The sequence below is a fragment of the Podarcis tiliguerta genome (assembly GCF_965153285.1).
Source record: "Podarcis tiliguerta genome assembly, chromosome: 9".
Classification (NCBI taxonomy): Eukaryota; Metazoa; Chordata; class Lepidosauria; order Squamata; family Lacertidae; genus Podarcis; species Podarcis tiliguerta.
In genome coordinates, this window is record NC_139542.1 from 43,795,819 (window position 1) to 43,811,630 (window position 15,812).

The 15,812-nt window shown below is 40.5% G+C and overlaps 1 protein-coding gene across 2 annotated transcripts in view; it reads right to left on the reverse strand.

Annotated features, from left to right (window-relative positions):
- LOC310685219 (putative ATP-dependent RNA helicase DDX60) overlaps window positions 1-15,812 on the reverse strand; it is a 44,902-nt gene that overhangs the window by 21,944 nt on the left and 7,146 nt on the right. For both annotated transcript variants that reach the window (XM_083457001.1, XM_083457000.1), the window contains exons 6-18: window positions 13,400-13,516; window positions 12,000-12,128; window positions 10,880-11,065; window positions 9,609-9,750; window positions 7,912-8,067; window positions 7,236-7,344; window positions 6,868-6,983; window positions 5,732-5,895; window positions 5,190-5,442; window positions 3,947-4,122; window positions 3,474-3,638; window positions 2,486-2,635; window positions 1,096-1,215 (exon numbers count right to left, since the gene is read on the reverse strand). In XM_083457001.1, the coding sequence (XP_083313127.1) occupies window positions 1,096-1,215; window positions 2,486-2,635; window positions 3,474-3,638; window positions 3,947-4,122; window positions 5,190-5,442; window positions 5,732-5,895; window positions 6,868-6,983; window positions 7,236-7,344; window positions 7,912-8,067; window positions 9,609-9,750; window positions 10,880-11,065; window positions 12,000-12,128; window positions 13,400-13,516 (1,983 nt within the window). The remainder of the gene's footprint in view (window positions 1-1,095; window positions 1,216-2,485; window positions 2,636-3,473; window positions 3,639-3,946; window positions 4,123-5,189; window positions 5,443-5,731; window positions 5,896-6,867; window positions 6,984-7,235; window positions 7,345-7,911; window positions 8,068-9,608; window positions 9,751-10,879; window positions 11,066-11,999; window positions 12,129-13,399; window positions 13,517-15,812) is intronic.

Below are 15,812 nucleotides of genomic sequence, written 5' to 3' on the forward strand. Positions count from 1 at the left end.
ACAGAAGCATATTGCCACATACATCAGTGTAACAGGGCTTCCAACATTACCTAAGGTCAACAGCCCTATTATCTGGTCAACAATAGTGTACGAATCCTTTATGTAATCCTCAATGAATATAGTGGGACTGGGTGATGAGTAAATGTGGACAGGATTGCACTGCAACCCTATGGCAGTCATGGGTAAGCTGTTACCCTCCAAATGTTGTTGGACTACAATGTCCATCATCCCTGTCCATTGGCCATGCTGTCTGATGGAAACAATGACTTACCATGTATAATTATTTGTCTGTGTAATGAAAATTAATTTTCCTAATTCAGCATTGGATGGCTGAGAGAAACTGGTCATGGCAACTGCCTGAGTGCTGAAAGGAAGACCTGCTCCCTGCTGCAAGGCCCATTTCCACCTGGCCTAGGGGGAGGGACCTACACTCACCCTGAACAGCTGAAAGAGGCTCCTGGGACATTGGTGGAACAACTCTTGGGTTGGGGCAACTGGCTAAAATGCTTTAAAATGTTTTAAACAGTTCTAATTTTGCTTCCTCCATTTTTGTTGGGCTGGTTTTGGTTAAATGTTTAGTTGGGGTTGTTGTTGGTGGCGGTGGTTTTTATTGATTTATTGGTTGGTTTGTTGCATGTGTAGGATATCTTGTTTTTTAATGTTCGAGATTTTGTTGTGTTTCATATGTTGTAAGCCGCCCAGAGTGGCTGGGAAAAGCCAGCCAGATGGGCGGGATACAAATTAATAATAATAATAATATATGACATTAATAATTGTGAGGGTATTATATAATAACTGCTTTAAAATGCTTATTTTAAATGGCAGTATTTTAACTTTTAACCCAATGCTCCTTTAGAAGGGTAGGATATAAATTTAATAAATACATTTGTAATAAGAAAAACCTTGCCTTTGCAAATACTGATAGAGCATTGCCTTTTTATCCAATTATAGTTTCCTTCTCATCTACTTTCCTTTTTATTTCTTTCCCCATTCAACTGTTTTACAAACACTTCCCAGGAGCTTTAACCTAACTAAAAGCATGAGCTGAATAAGTGCCTTGGCTAGCAAAATCAGTAATAGCCACATATGACTTACCTGGCTATTCAAGGCATCATGACGATATTCTCGAGTGAAAACACCACATAAGGCAATACCAGATGGAAGTGCTTTATCAAATCGATTAAAAATGGTTGCAGACACTTGATTAACGAGAGCCTAAAAGCAGCACATTGGGAAGGCAAGGTAAAATGCAGTTTATCAAAGGAAGACTTCATAACACACTTCTCTCTGTGAGAACATTCAAAGCATCAGGACTAGTCTGCTCATTTCTTTGGTAAAGACTAGACCAATCCCATTTTGAGTACAGGCATACCTTGGATCCTGAACACCCTGGAACTTGGACATTTTGGCTCCCAAACGCGGCAAACCCGGAAGTGATTGTTCCGGTTTGCAAATGTTCTTTTGGAACCCAAATGTCCGACTGGGCTTCAGTGGCTTCTGATTGGCTGCAGGAGGTTCCTGCAGCCAACCAGAAGCAACAATTGGGTTTTGGAAGTCAAATGAACTTCTGGAACAGATTTCGTTCGACTGCCAAGGTACGACTGTATCCTCATAAACAGAAGCAGGTTATATATTATTAGATATAAATAAACAATGCACATTGTTGCTGTTAATTAAAATAGTATCCTGCCCTTCCTCCCAAAGGAGCCTAGGGCAGCAAACAACTGTTATATGCAGGAAAAAAATACAGCCAAATCTTTAAACTATTAACTGCAATTTAACTTAAAGATGAGCGCAATCCTTTACTTGCTACACTCTCACCAGCTGAGTAGCATTAGGAAGAAGTGAAGGGAGGCTCCTGTCAAAAATACACAGGGATAAATTCCTGTACGCATTGTGAAAGGGCTCCAGAGCCTAAGTTGCTCCACTGGTACAACTGTACCCACATAAAGGCATAGAGTTTTGGGTAAAAGGTGGGCACCATTGGGGAAGAGAACAGCCTCCCTGATTCTTAATCACCCTCATTGTTTAGACACAGCTACAAACATGTTGGAAACCTATACAGGATCGTGACCTGGCATGGGTAATCTGCGTCCCATTTATTCAAAAATTAAGATGACTTCTCCCAATTCCTGCCACATTTTTATGCACCCCTTGGGATGGATTGGATGCAGCCATGGTGCATTTCTCTTCTCTTTGAAATGTGACCGTAGGTTAAGCCTGTAACTCTTACTTGCATGGATCAGCTTACAGCATGTATGCTAGGGCTTTTAAAGCTACAGCTTCCTGTTCATTGTAGGGGTGCCAGGGTTCTATATATGGAAAATGAAGGAAAGCGAGGAAGCAGAGTTTTCAACCTGCAATTGGTGTTTTTGATCCTTATATTTGATCCCCCTATGACCAGAACCCAAACAATGACATGTTTTATTTCAGATTGTGTGTTTGACACATACTTTTTGTGAAGAAGTTCAAAGCTATTCCCTACCTTTGTAGGAGCAACATACACAACCACACTTTCATCACTGTCTCTCAAGATTTTCTCCATGCAATAGTAAGAGGCATATGTTTTTCCTGATGATGTCGGAGCAACAATTACTGCAGATTCATTATTATCGACAATGTCAAGAAGTTCTCTCTATAAATAAACAGTGGTGTAAACGCTTGTCAATAATTATCTTGTTCATATAATTGACTTCCATGAATATTTAGCAGCTTCACTTTAATATATAAATGTGTCTGGATAAAGACAAACATTTGCCAAAGCTGCACAGATAAATGTCCATAACACAAAATATCTGTTGCTGTGCATGCAAAATATCACGCCAGAAACAAAGGCATAGGTGAGGGATGGGAAATTTGTGGACCTCGATTTCTTCTTGAACTACACTACACTGGAATTGATGGTAGTTGTAGTCCAACAACCTCCGGAAGACGACATGTACAGATGTCTCAGCCCCATATACCTGAAGGAGCATCTCCACTCCCAAAGTTCATCCCTGAGATCCAGCTCTGAGGGCCTTCTGGGGGTTCCTTCAATGTGAGGTTACAGGGAACCAGGCAGAGGGCCTTCTCAGTAGTGGCACCCGTCCTGTGGAACACCCTCCCATCAATGTCCAGTAAATAAACAATGGTTTGACTTTTAGAAGATATATGAAATAGCTAAGTTTTTTTTAAATGTTTGATGTTTTGTTGTGTTTTTAATATTTTGTTGGGAGGTGCCCAGAGTGGCTGGGGAAACCCAGTCAGATGGGTGGCATATAAAAACAAAATGGTGATGTTGTTGATGTTTTCTTACACCAGCAAACTTTATGGTATGTTTTCCCCAGTAGGTCAAATAATAACTTGGGCGAGGGGTGGATGGATGAAAGGGTACATATTCATCCGCCACACCAGCTGCCAGAAAGGCAACACCTTACATATACTTTCTCTACAAAAATAGGGAAATTAACTTCACAGCATATTGTTAATAATACCTGCCATGAATCTGGAATGAAGTGTTGCACTCTGGGATCAGGATCTTTCCTTTCGTCTCGCATAAGATAGTGGCCCATGTACTGTAGCTGAAACCGAGAGGACCCCATGCCAACAGCATATTTTGCACGCTTTTCCTTAAGTTCCTTTCTCTCATGTTCAGATACCTACAAGCATTTAGATATTTCAGTTTGGCAGCATGTTTTAAAATGACTGGGCTTTTCCCCCAAGAGCAAATAGAATGAATCAAGTAGAAATAGTGTATCTAATTAAATATATATTAGCATAAAGTGAGCTAACACACAGTTCACTTCTAATAAGGTCACTGTAACAGCAGTGGCTCAAACAAGTATTTATACAGTTTCAATCCAGTAAAGCTGCAGCCTATATTTTACAAATGGGGCAACTTGCTAAAGAAAATCTAAGTGAAGTACCTTTGCGTTTGCATGCAAGTGTTCCATAATTACACAGTTACCTCGATATATTTTAAAGAAGTTGCCAAGTTGTCAAATCCAAAGTACCAGAGGCATTTTGCAATCTGGTGGAAATCTGTCTCCTTCAATAAATCCTTATGGTCATAATTTTCAATCAGTGAGTGGATTCTTCTCATCACTTCAGCTGCTATATTAAATTTTTTCTCAGTTTCACCACCTTGAGAAGTAAAAAAGCAAACTCACTAAAATTCACCAGTCATGGTGATCAAATCCATTCATTAGTTATAATTTGTAAGGCAATTCAGCTGAGTAATCAGGTGATAAATGGCACGTTTCCCCCCAAGTTTTTCTCAAAAGTAATCATTTTGGAAGAACCCCGTGTTCATGGAACCCATGTCATGTGGGAAGGAACCTGATGTAGAAGGAACCTGGAAACCAGAGGTTTGATCTTGTCTGTAGTTCTCCAGTAGTGAGAGGAGTCGTGTCTTACTGTTTTTCTTCACATGCTAGCCTGAAACCTAGCACAAAAGCAAGTTCCCTTGTAAGCTCTATTCTAAATTAAGTGCTGCAGTCAGGCCTCCTTTCAAATCTGCCCCACCTCATCCATATTATTATTATGATTATTAAAATTTGTATACCGCCCTTTATCCGTAGATCTCTATGTTTAATACCTATTTGGGCCTGCGACATCACAGCAGCCAATTTAGGGTAGACCTTGTAGAAATCACTGGCCTGTATCTGCATTTGCCTGATCTCATGAGCACCAAGCTGTGTAGAGGACAGAGGTACAGATGCAACGCTACCTCAGTCTCTCAGAGTGTGCTTTCTCTTCCCTGACTAAATATTTTATGGGGAAAGTCTGCACAGGGATTTCTGCACCTGCTCATCTGACCTGGAGTAGAACTCTCAGCAACTGTGCAGAGTTCTCCTTGCAGTCCTATGAAAATCTTCTCTGAGCAATATGGGGAAGGTAAAATAATTTTTAAAAAAAAATAAATCAACATTTAATGGGAAATTGATTCCTTGGGTTTGGAAGTAGTGATTGATGGTTATACACAGAGCAACCAAAATGAACTTTCCGTGCACAAAGGGAAGGGAAATCCACCTAATATAGGAAATCTGAGCTTCAGATATCTCATGATCTAAATATGTCAGACCTTGATAAAAGCCTTGGAATTATATCAACACAAAGAGAGAAGTTTTCATTCTCTCACACACACATAAAAATCTATATGTCTGCCCAGTGTTGCCACAAAGCAATAGCCACTTCATGCACCCTCATACCTGCTGCTTTGCAATGTTCTGTCCACAAACCAAAGCAAACATTCAGTGCTGCCATTTCAGCACTACATTTCACAGATGCACTTTGACATTTTCCCAGAAAGACTTCTAGATTCTTAATTCCAGAGGCCATATTTTCTTTAATGTTGTTTTCAATAGTCGCTGAAAGGGCACTCCAACGACGCTCTTCTTTTCTCTCTTCTTCAGCTCTTTTCCTTTTCTGGTTCTCCTCAATAATAATTTCTGCTTTTGTCTTCTGTGGATGAAAGGAGTTAACAGTAAATCAATAACTCTCATTACATTTCAGCTCTTGGTAGGATCCCAGTTCCATAATGTGTTTATGCATGCATGTAATTATCCACCCCCCCCCACCCCACCCCCAAGAAATGCAACAGGCTGGAGGGAAGTAGGCTATATGCAGAGACCCTCCAAACCCTTGGATCCAGCAGATGTTAAAATATAAGCCAGGCTAGCTTCCTGTTGAGGTGATTCTGTGGGTGATGAGGCAAAAAGATAAACAAAGGAAAGAGAGCTGTGGCTCTTACTTGGACTTTCTTGCTTTTTGTAGCATAACGAGAAGCCTTCTTTGGAGTATCTGGCTGAGGAGCAATTTTCTTCGAAATTGTGCCTTCTAGGGATTCCCCATAAAATCGCTGAAATGTTTGCAGTTTTTGATTCTGTCGTAAGGCCCATGGGTCTTTCTTTTCTCCTTCAAGACACACAAATGCATCACAGTGCCCTTTAACATCACCATCTTCCCTAAATGGCACTTAAGAAACCAGACTTCAAGGAGATGCCCACCTCCTTTGTGACTCTAAGCCACTGTCTCCTTACTCCTATTACGCTTTAATTCGTTGTCTATGTTTTCCTGTCTAGCTGCTTTTCCTAATAGATGGGTCAGGGCAGCTACACATATTTTCCCAATTCTACTCCCTGAAGGCAAGAAAGGAGTAGGGCCCACTGCTGCAATGCCATTTTCAATTTGGTAGCAAAGCAGGAATGTCTCTGCTCACAACTAGAACTAGATTCTGCATGGCTAGAGTCAATTCTACTGGGCACTGGAATACGTGGGATGTAGCATCATCTGGAACACATCACCAGTGAGGAACCCATGTTTAGTTATCAGAAATTTGTTGGCTGGTAAAAAAAAGTGATAAATAGGCCAGACTGCAGCAACAACATAACCACAGTGATTACATAGGATCATGATGGTTGGGCACACGGAAGGTTCTCTCCTTCAGAAACATGGGATTTTAACTTTGGAACTATATACTTAACTCTATTAGGCAAAACTTTAACATTAAAGAGTAGACACCCAGATGATTTTTCCTATGCACATTCATGTCTATTTTCTTAAGAGTAGCCATTTCTTGGACAACTTAAGTGTGAGTACAGTGGAACCTCGGATGTCGAACTTAATGCATTCCAGAAGCCCGTCCAGCTTCCGAAACATTCAAAAACCGAGGCTCAATGGGGCAGTCAGTAAGCCCCATTGAGAAAAAAGAGAAACGTGCCTCAGAAGTGTTCAGCTTCCGAGGCATGTTCAAAAATGGAGGCATTTACTTCCAGTTTGTCAGCGTTCAGGAGCCGAAACGTTCAGCTTCCGAGACGTTGGGCTTCCGAGGTTCCACTGTACTGTAGTTGTCCGAGGACTTGGTTGCAGCAGTTTTCTTGTATTTACCCCAAAATCCTTCACTTGTCCTGTCAAAATCATCACTGAGTGGCTTTCCGGAATGCCAGTGCAGGAGTTCATCGAATTCTTTTTGTTTTTTAAGCGAGATAACAACAGGATCATCACTAAGAAATAAAAATATTGCATATGTGGCATTATTCAGTAATGATTAAATAATAAAAAACATTCATTGTGTAGATATTCTCTCTATCAAAGCCAGATCCCTTTGGCATGGAAAACCGAATGTGGCCCTCCAGAACTTCCTATTTGGCCCTTTGGCCCTCCCTTTTACCAGGCCAAATTCCTTGGTATATGAGCATTGTTAAATAAATATATGTCCATTCTTGAATATCTAAGAAACTAAAAGAGATACATACGTTTTTAAAAACGGCAGTTCAGTTAAAATACTCCCAGCAAATTCATCCACTATGGTATTCATCACTGGTATAAGTCCAGGTTTAGGAAACATCCTCTTCGATTCCTTGTCTTTACCAAAAATAAAATCATTGTTGTTGAGAAGATTACTACAGCAAGAAGTGAAAAGTATGAGTTCAAGTAATACTGTGTGTATGTGTGTGTATGTACATAATAGTGTGTGTGTGTGTGTGTGTGTGTGTGTGGAAAAGTGCTGGAAACATTTTCCTGTAATATAAACATGCACTGCTGTAGGAAGGTAAAAAAAAATGCAAAATTGCAAGAAATACAATCATAAATGCAAACTGTGACTGGTCCCTAGTATGTGGGTAAAAAAGAAAACGAATACACTACTCACTGCATTATTATGGGAAATCATATTTATCAATGTTTACAATAATTATTGCATGCCAAAATTATAATAATGACTGCATTGTTATATGAAGCTTTACTTATCATAATATTATCAACATCCCACAGTATGTAATATATAGAATTAGAATTATATTATGTGGTAATCCTAAGAGTTGGAAGAGCTCAAACCCTGCTGATTTAGGAAACCTGAGGTTACAGCATCCTTTGATAGGTGGCCATTCAGAGTCTGCTTTAAAAACTAAATGAATCCCAGAAGGTTGTTACCTTTTCCACAAAAACATTTTTCCTCAATAAATGTTGTAGAAGTTCTTCGTAGAGGAAAAGGTGCTCCAAAATCACATGTTCCAGAGAGTTCTGTGATATGTTTCCACAAAAGTTCATAGTCCCCATTCATTTTTGCTCCTGTATCCAAATCAAACCCTAATTTAAAAAATGATAAGAAAATTAGCAGTTCAAATCAATGTGTGTTTGGAAATATAACTTTAATTCAAAATTACGTGATCCTCTTTTCTTCCTCACACTACCCTTAAGATATTTTTTAAAGACTCAAAAGCTTTCTTTGTCCCAATCCCCACCCACTATTTGTGTCTTGCCCAAAACGGAGAAGAATTTTGAAAATTTGTGTCTCATCTTCTGATTGCTTTCTCAGACAGGCTCTATGGCTTGGGCTACTGAAAGCCAATGGAAGAAATCCCTGTCTAGTATATACTCTACAGTCCTTAAGATGCCACCCACCCACCAAAGCAGGAGGACAGAGCAACAACACATCAGCAACTTATTATTTAACATTTTTATTGCATTTATATCCTGATTTCTTCCTAAGATCTTAAGGCAGTTTGCTTGACATCTCCATTTTCATTCTCATAACATCCCTATAAAGTTGGTTACGTTGAAAAATTGTGAATGACCCAAGGTCATCCACAAAGAAACAAGTGGAAGTCATTTGCTGGTCCAACTCAGGAGAAAAATGCACTTGATTGGCCCTGGTTAGGGCATAGGAGTGCACAGCATATTTCATTAGTGTGTGCACCCAGGGATTTGATTTTATTTCAAGGAAAGAAAAAGGAAGAGGAATGACAATACCAACAAATAAGGACAAGGAAGAGGAAACGAGGCAAAAACAACCACAACAAGAGTGGTGAAGACACCAAAAAGGGAGATTTTTTTCTTGCAGAGGAAAACACTCATGCCAAGCTGACTAAAGGCAAGGCAGATCAACGGAGCCAAGGGCAGGATGGCTCATCTTCTCCATACTTGCGTGCCACAAGGCATCCCCTCTCCCCAACAGGTCTCTCTCCCAAAAAAGTGACAACCAGAGTTCAGAGGGAAGCAGGGCCATGAGACAGAAACAGACACAGGCAGAAGAAAAAGGCTGGAATAGAGGTGCAACTTCTGCTGCTGCTGGAGTCAATCACCCACCACTGCCTCTGGAGACAAATGCAGGCCAAAGATGCAGATTCATTCCAGCCTTTTTAATCTCCCTGCATCTCTTTCTGTCTACTTCCCTTGATCCCTGATTTTTAAAAACATTCTGGTGTGCCTGGGCATACCCCCTGCACATGCCTACAGTTAAGGGTTTAGACGTAACACTAAACTGTGGTTAATAAAAAATGGAAATGAAAGCTTCTGATCTCCTCCTTGTGGTTGCACCAGAGCATGACCCCAAGGCTTGCTGCCCTGTATTCCCATCACTTTTCATGCTATCTAAACTGGTCCAATATGAACATTCTGTGATTTAATGTTCCCCAAAGAAGAGATCCTATCAAAGTAAATATGTGTGCTCTTCCATTGCCTACACAATGGAAGCATAAAAGATGAAAACCCTGCCTCCTGGACAAAGGAAGAGATGGGTGAGATAAGGCTTCACCTATCTCAATGACAGCCTGCAACTCCATGAAGGCCTTGCTTTCATCATGAAAACTCTGGGCCTAAAAATATTATAACTGGTGTGAATGGAGTACCTGGGCCTTTTTCCAGTCCATAATAAAATGCAATGTTCTTCAACAGGAGATCATCACTTAAATCAGGCAGTGTAGAAAAATCCACGTTCTTCAAGGCCTGAGTTGCAAGGCATTGAAGAACATGAAATTCACAAAGTTTATACTGAAAGGAGAAAAGAAAAAATCTCAGTAAACTGCACAACATAGGGTTCGTTCCATTTATTCAAATGGCGTCAATGCACAATATGGAAAGAAAACATTTTCAATTAATCAGCATTTAACTCTCCAGCCTAACTGTACACTATGAGGGGTAAAACTATTGCGTGAGAGGAGTTCTTTTTCTGAAACACCTAAATTTATTTTTCATGGCTACAGGTGTCTAAATATTATAAAACTGGTCAAAGGCCCCATTGTCCCTTTCCAAGAAAGCTTGTCCACAGACAGAAGGACCGATGGTAATTCAAGTCTTTGGTAGCTGGGAACAAGGAGAGTCATGATAGGCAAAGCACCATGCTAAGATAAACCGTGCATCTACATTTATGCATCTCTCCACAATTACTTGCTCTACAAACTAAAACAAGTGGGAGCTTTCCTCACACCTACTGCAAATAGCAGAGGGCCCAATGTGAATCAAGACCACAGCAGTGACAGCAGTTTCTCATATATTTGCTAACTGCATGGTTGGCATCTATTCCAGCACTCCAGCTGTTATGGCACATGAATACCCAGGATTATTCCCAAACTTAAATGTCTCAATTCATAAACATAAAGCACTTGCAAATAGCATTCAAAGTGTGATACAAAATGCCCATAAAAATGAGCAGTGAGTTCATAATTTGGTCCTAAGCTGCATCATTTGAAAATGTCTTTTAAAAACATACATGATCATCAACAGCCATAAAGGATTAGGTCATTGCATAGCCAGCCAGATCTTGGCTAGATGACAATGATCTGGCAGTAAAAGAGGCCTTCTACATGAAGGTGGGGAGGGAGGGGCATGAGCAAAGTTGCCAGGTTTCCTCTCCCACGCCATTCAGCCTAAGGGCAGTCTGAGGCCTTCATTTGCCCTCATAGATGATGCCATATACCCAAATTTGATTGGCTACATTTTCTCTTTGCCCTTCCAACCATTTGACATACACTCTGAAAAACTGGCTACAGAAAAGCACTTTCTTAAGAATGTTCCACAAATCCAGCACCTGGCTTTAGTTCTTACCTGGTTAATAAAATAATAAAAGGTGGCCAACGCTTTACTGTAATAATATATTGGAAGTAGTCATTGCAGTGCCTACCTGTTGCATAAATCTCAAAGTTTCCTCATTCCAGCAGGCACTGATGAATCTCACCCGCGATCGTTGAGAAAGGGGCAAATGATGTAGGAATACCACACTGAGGCAATACATCCGTAGAAGGTCTCCAACATCTTCCAGGGTTAACACTGTTTTCTCATCCAAACTCTTCTGCTTCTTCTTCTCATTCTTTTTGAGAAGCAAAAACAAACAGGTCTTTTTTTAAAAAAAAATACACCCTACAAATCAAATTCCTCTGGTTTCCCATTTTTCAGCATTCAGTTTGTAAATATAAACCTGTCAAATTACATCGGTAAGGGGGCCCTCAAGAATCACCCAATTTTAAAAAAATAATTTAAGTCTGTTTGGGGTGCTTGTACCTGGCAGTAACAAACATCAAGCCAGAGCCTTAAAACCCTGTCAAATAAGCAACTTTCTTTATAGTATTGTTAATCCAGATTTTACCATGTTTTAATTGTTATGGTGCTGATATTCTGCATAAGAATTATTGTCACAATAATTCTATCATGTATCTTAAATCAAATTACATGATGATACCCATAAACAATCAGGGTAATGATGTAATATTTCAAATGTCGGGGTCATCAAAAGCCACTGAAAAAACTCTTGGTGGTGACAGCAGCTCCACGCAGGTTCAGCAACTGCTGAATGTGGATAAACCCAATTGCACAGAGTATTCTCATGCTAGCACCATGTACTCCTTGCAACGGTTGGTATTGGCTTTGGAGCTCAAAGGCTGAATGTGGAAAAGTCATAATTGAGGTACTGCCAAAAGTAGGAAAGAGGACCAAAAAAACAACAACAACTCAAGTGCATACAGGAATATTAATTGCAAAAATGTACTACTGTTCAAATGAAAGTAATTTATTTTAATAATTTCTGGAAGCATAGCCAATGTTAGCTGGTTGCAGCAAAAACAATAGAAACATCACCAATTTAATGATGGAATAAAACTTTTGTGAACATAGTCCATTAAATACATGCCAGTTTGGGATTATTTTCCATAGATCTAATGAAGTGGACTGTGGTCTATGAAAGTTTACGCCATATTGAATGTGCTAGTCTCTGTTGTAATGTATTTGAGTACATAGCAAGTTCTCACCCATTTTGCAGAGCTAGTTGGTCCTAGTACTTGCATGTGTGTTTCCAGGACTAGTGAACAGGTGATGATGCAGACAACATACCGAAGATCTTTTATTTCCTCCTGGAATTGGGCAAATTTTCTATAAGCCTGACATTTCAGAACATATAATGAAAGATGAAAATGTTAGTAAGTATTTTTGTCTTTAAAATCTAACTCAGAAAGGATTCTATTTTTTTAAGAGAAATACACTTAGAAGCTTGAATGACTTCATGTGTGAATAAACTGTTACGATTCAATATTATCTCTCCTGCTTAAATGAAATCCTACAAAAGTATATTGAACTACAAACAGTTTTGCTTATTGATGATCCATATATACTGATGAGCTTTTGGGTTCATTCATTTCCATGTCCCTTTTTACGGCCTCGGTCCTGTATACCTGAAGGAGCGTCTCCACCCCCATCATCCAGCCCGGACACTGAGGTCCAGCACCAAGGGCCTTCTGGCGGTTCCCTCACTGCAAGAAGTGAGGTTACAGGGAACCAGGCAGAAGGCCTTCTCGGTAGTGGCGCCTGCCCTGTGGAACGCCCTCCCAGCAGATGTCAAGGCAATAAACAACTATTTTACTTTTAAAAGACTACTGAAGGCGGCCCTGTTTAGGGAAGTTTTTAATGTCTGACACTGTATTGTTTTTAATATTCGGTTGGAAGCCGCCCAGAGTGGCTGGGGAAACCCAGCCAGATGGGCAGGGTATAATTGTTGTTGTTGTTGTTATATTGATGAACATAGTACAGTATATTTATGATAAAGAAAGCTTACAGGATACAGGTTTTGGTTTTACCCTTGACTATGTCTGTTTCTCCACATCCTTTTTGGAGTTTCAAGTCTAGTCCTGCATGTGTTACAAAGATGTACATCTGTAGCACTATTTGAGTAATTCCAGCTGCGTGAAGGGGTACAGCCTCCTCCTAAACTTACCCCGACACACGTTTTACATGTCTAGGCTCCACACAAAGGGGTCTAATTTGCATGGGGAGCTGCTCTTGCATGGGGAGTAGAAGAGGGTTCCTGCTCCAGACCTTCTGCACACTTAATACATGGAAGTTGGCAGGGACACAGCTGAAAGCATGGTCTCGCTCTCCATCTGCTCCCATGCACTTGGAATCACATGTGGGAGAACGTTTAAACATGGTTTGCATTTGAAACATTTTCTGCTACTTATTTTGAACGCTTCCCTATAAGCAGGGAGAATAACACAGAAAAGGGTCATTCTCCTTTCCTTCTTTCCTTACAATTTTCTTGGTGGACTTGACTGTTTTAAATATCGTATTTTCAAAAAATTTAAGCAAATTAGAAAAACAATGACGACAATGATAACAATGGGAGAACCAATTCGTAAACAATGAAAAAACCTATTACCTTTCCTGCCAAAGCATCCAGACTTCGACATCCACAAAGAAAACCGCATACTTTTGTACCAGATTCCTTCCAGTACTTAACCAGTGATTGACAGTAACGTTCAAGGTTCTTTTCATGCTTAAAAGAAGAAAAAATCATGAGCATAAATTGTGCTGCATAATCCAGCCCACATTAGCACTCCTAAATCACACTGATTTCCCACTAGGATAAAGTCTTTTGTTAATTATTGCCCTTAATCATTCAATACTTGTGTGTAGAGCATTCCCAGGATTAATTTAGAGAAGGGAGTCACACATTTGGACCCTGCAGCTACCAGAAGAGAAAGCTCAAGGCACAAGATGTGTAGCAATGCTGTGTGATCAGGGCATCAACGTAATTGAGTGGATCAACCGCTTGGAACCCCTACGCTTAAGTAGGACCCCACACTTTGCACTTTCAATTCAGACAAGTAGAGGCAATGTGTAGTTGTTTAAGAAAGAAGATGCAAGGTTGGGAGTGGGGTTAAAAACATGACCCTGCCCCAGTGTGATCATAGCAATGCCTTACATGTGAGGAACACGTGAATAGGGTTGCTATAATCAACACATCATGATCACATGAGTAAAGGGCTGCCTGTGACTTTACACCCGCTCATTCAGCTCCACCCATGACCTGTGTGCCGGGCAAAGGTCTGAATAGAAAGACAGCTGTATTCTCGTAGGCTCCTTCAATATGACTGAGGGCACAGCAAAGGTCTCCTGAATGCCTGAAGGTGCCTACATGGGTATACATTGATTTTATAAGGTTCAATTGACTGCCCTATATAAATCAGGAAATAGACTTTGAAAGCTGCTACTCTTTGTATAATTTGTTGTTGTTGTTGTTTAGTTGTTTAGTCGTGTCCGACTCTTCGTGACCCCATGGACCAGAGCACGCCAAGCACTCCTGTCTTCCACTGCCTCCCGCAGTTTGGTCAGACTCATGTTTGTAGCTTTGAGAACAGTGTCCAACCATCTGGTCCTCTGTCGTCCCCTTCTCCTTGTGCCCTCCATCTTTCCCAGCATCAGGGTCTTTTCCAGGGAGTCTTCTCTTCTCATGAGGTGGCCAAAGTATTGGAGCCTCAGCTTCACGATCTGTCCTTCCAGTGAGCACTCAGGGCTGATTTCCTTAAGAATGGATACGTTTGATCTTCTTGCAGTCCATGGGACTCTCAAGAGTCTCCTCCAGCACCATAATTCAAAAGCATCAATTTTTCGGTGATCAGCCTTCTTTATGGTCCAGCTCTCACTTCCATACATTACTACTGGGAAAACCATGGCTTTGTATAATAGTTCTAAGCTAAAAGGTCCCAACCATTTTTCTTAAGATGATGCACGTACAGGCGGTGACCATTTCGCACTGGCGCCCGCATACCTCACCCTGTTCTGCCCTCCAAAAGAACCCACGTGTCGGCAAACACACGTCAATTGGACATGCCCAAAATGGTTGCCGCTGTTATTCCATTGTGGGCATGAGAGAATGCCTGTTTAAGGGCAGGACTTGCTATATTCAGTTTTTATATATAATTGCACATTTTAAGAAAAAGGGGTTGGGGTCCTTTTGCTTAGTACTATTGTTTTACTCATATGCTAATTTAATCAATTACTCAATAAATTAAATAAGATTATTATATCAGATGACAACCCTAATTAATAATCATGACAAACAAGATAAAATTGTGGAAATCTGTTTTATGCTAATTATACTATCTTAGTAATTTATCCTCGTTGTATGCATTCTTGACTATTTTACTGGATAATTATTTTCTGATTCTGCCCACTCAAATTGCATGGCACACATGCATTCATTAAGACAAGACTTTTAGAAAATGCAATCTGTACTTCATCATAAGTGGGGAACAGCTGGTTCCCTTGGCAAATCCAATGTTCCCTTTGGAGAAGAGTCATGGCTCAATGGCAGAGAATCTGGCTTACATGCAAAGGGTCCCAGGTGTAATCCCGGGCATCTCCAGGTAGTGCTGGAAGAGACCACGATCTGAAAACCTGAGGAGTCACCGTCTCTCAGCAGAGACAACACTGAACTAGATGGGCCATTGGTCTGACTTAGTATAGGACAGTTTCCTATGTTCCACATTCACCATGGTGTTCTGAAGATGGGAATGAAGAGAGCATTTGGTCTCTGCCATTGTCTGATAATGCATCCAACTTGCTGAAGCTAAGTTGGTTTGGAGAGCGCCTGGGAACCTCATGTTTACTGCCTTGAGCTCCATGACTAAAGAAAGAGGATATACAGTGGTACCTCTAGTTACGAACTTAATTCATTCTGGAGGTCCATTCTTAATCTGAAGCTGTTCTTAACTAGAGGCGTGCTTTTGCTAATGAGGCCTCTTGCTGCCGCTGCACCGACGGCACATGATTTCTGTTCTCATCCTGGG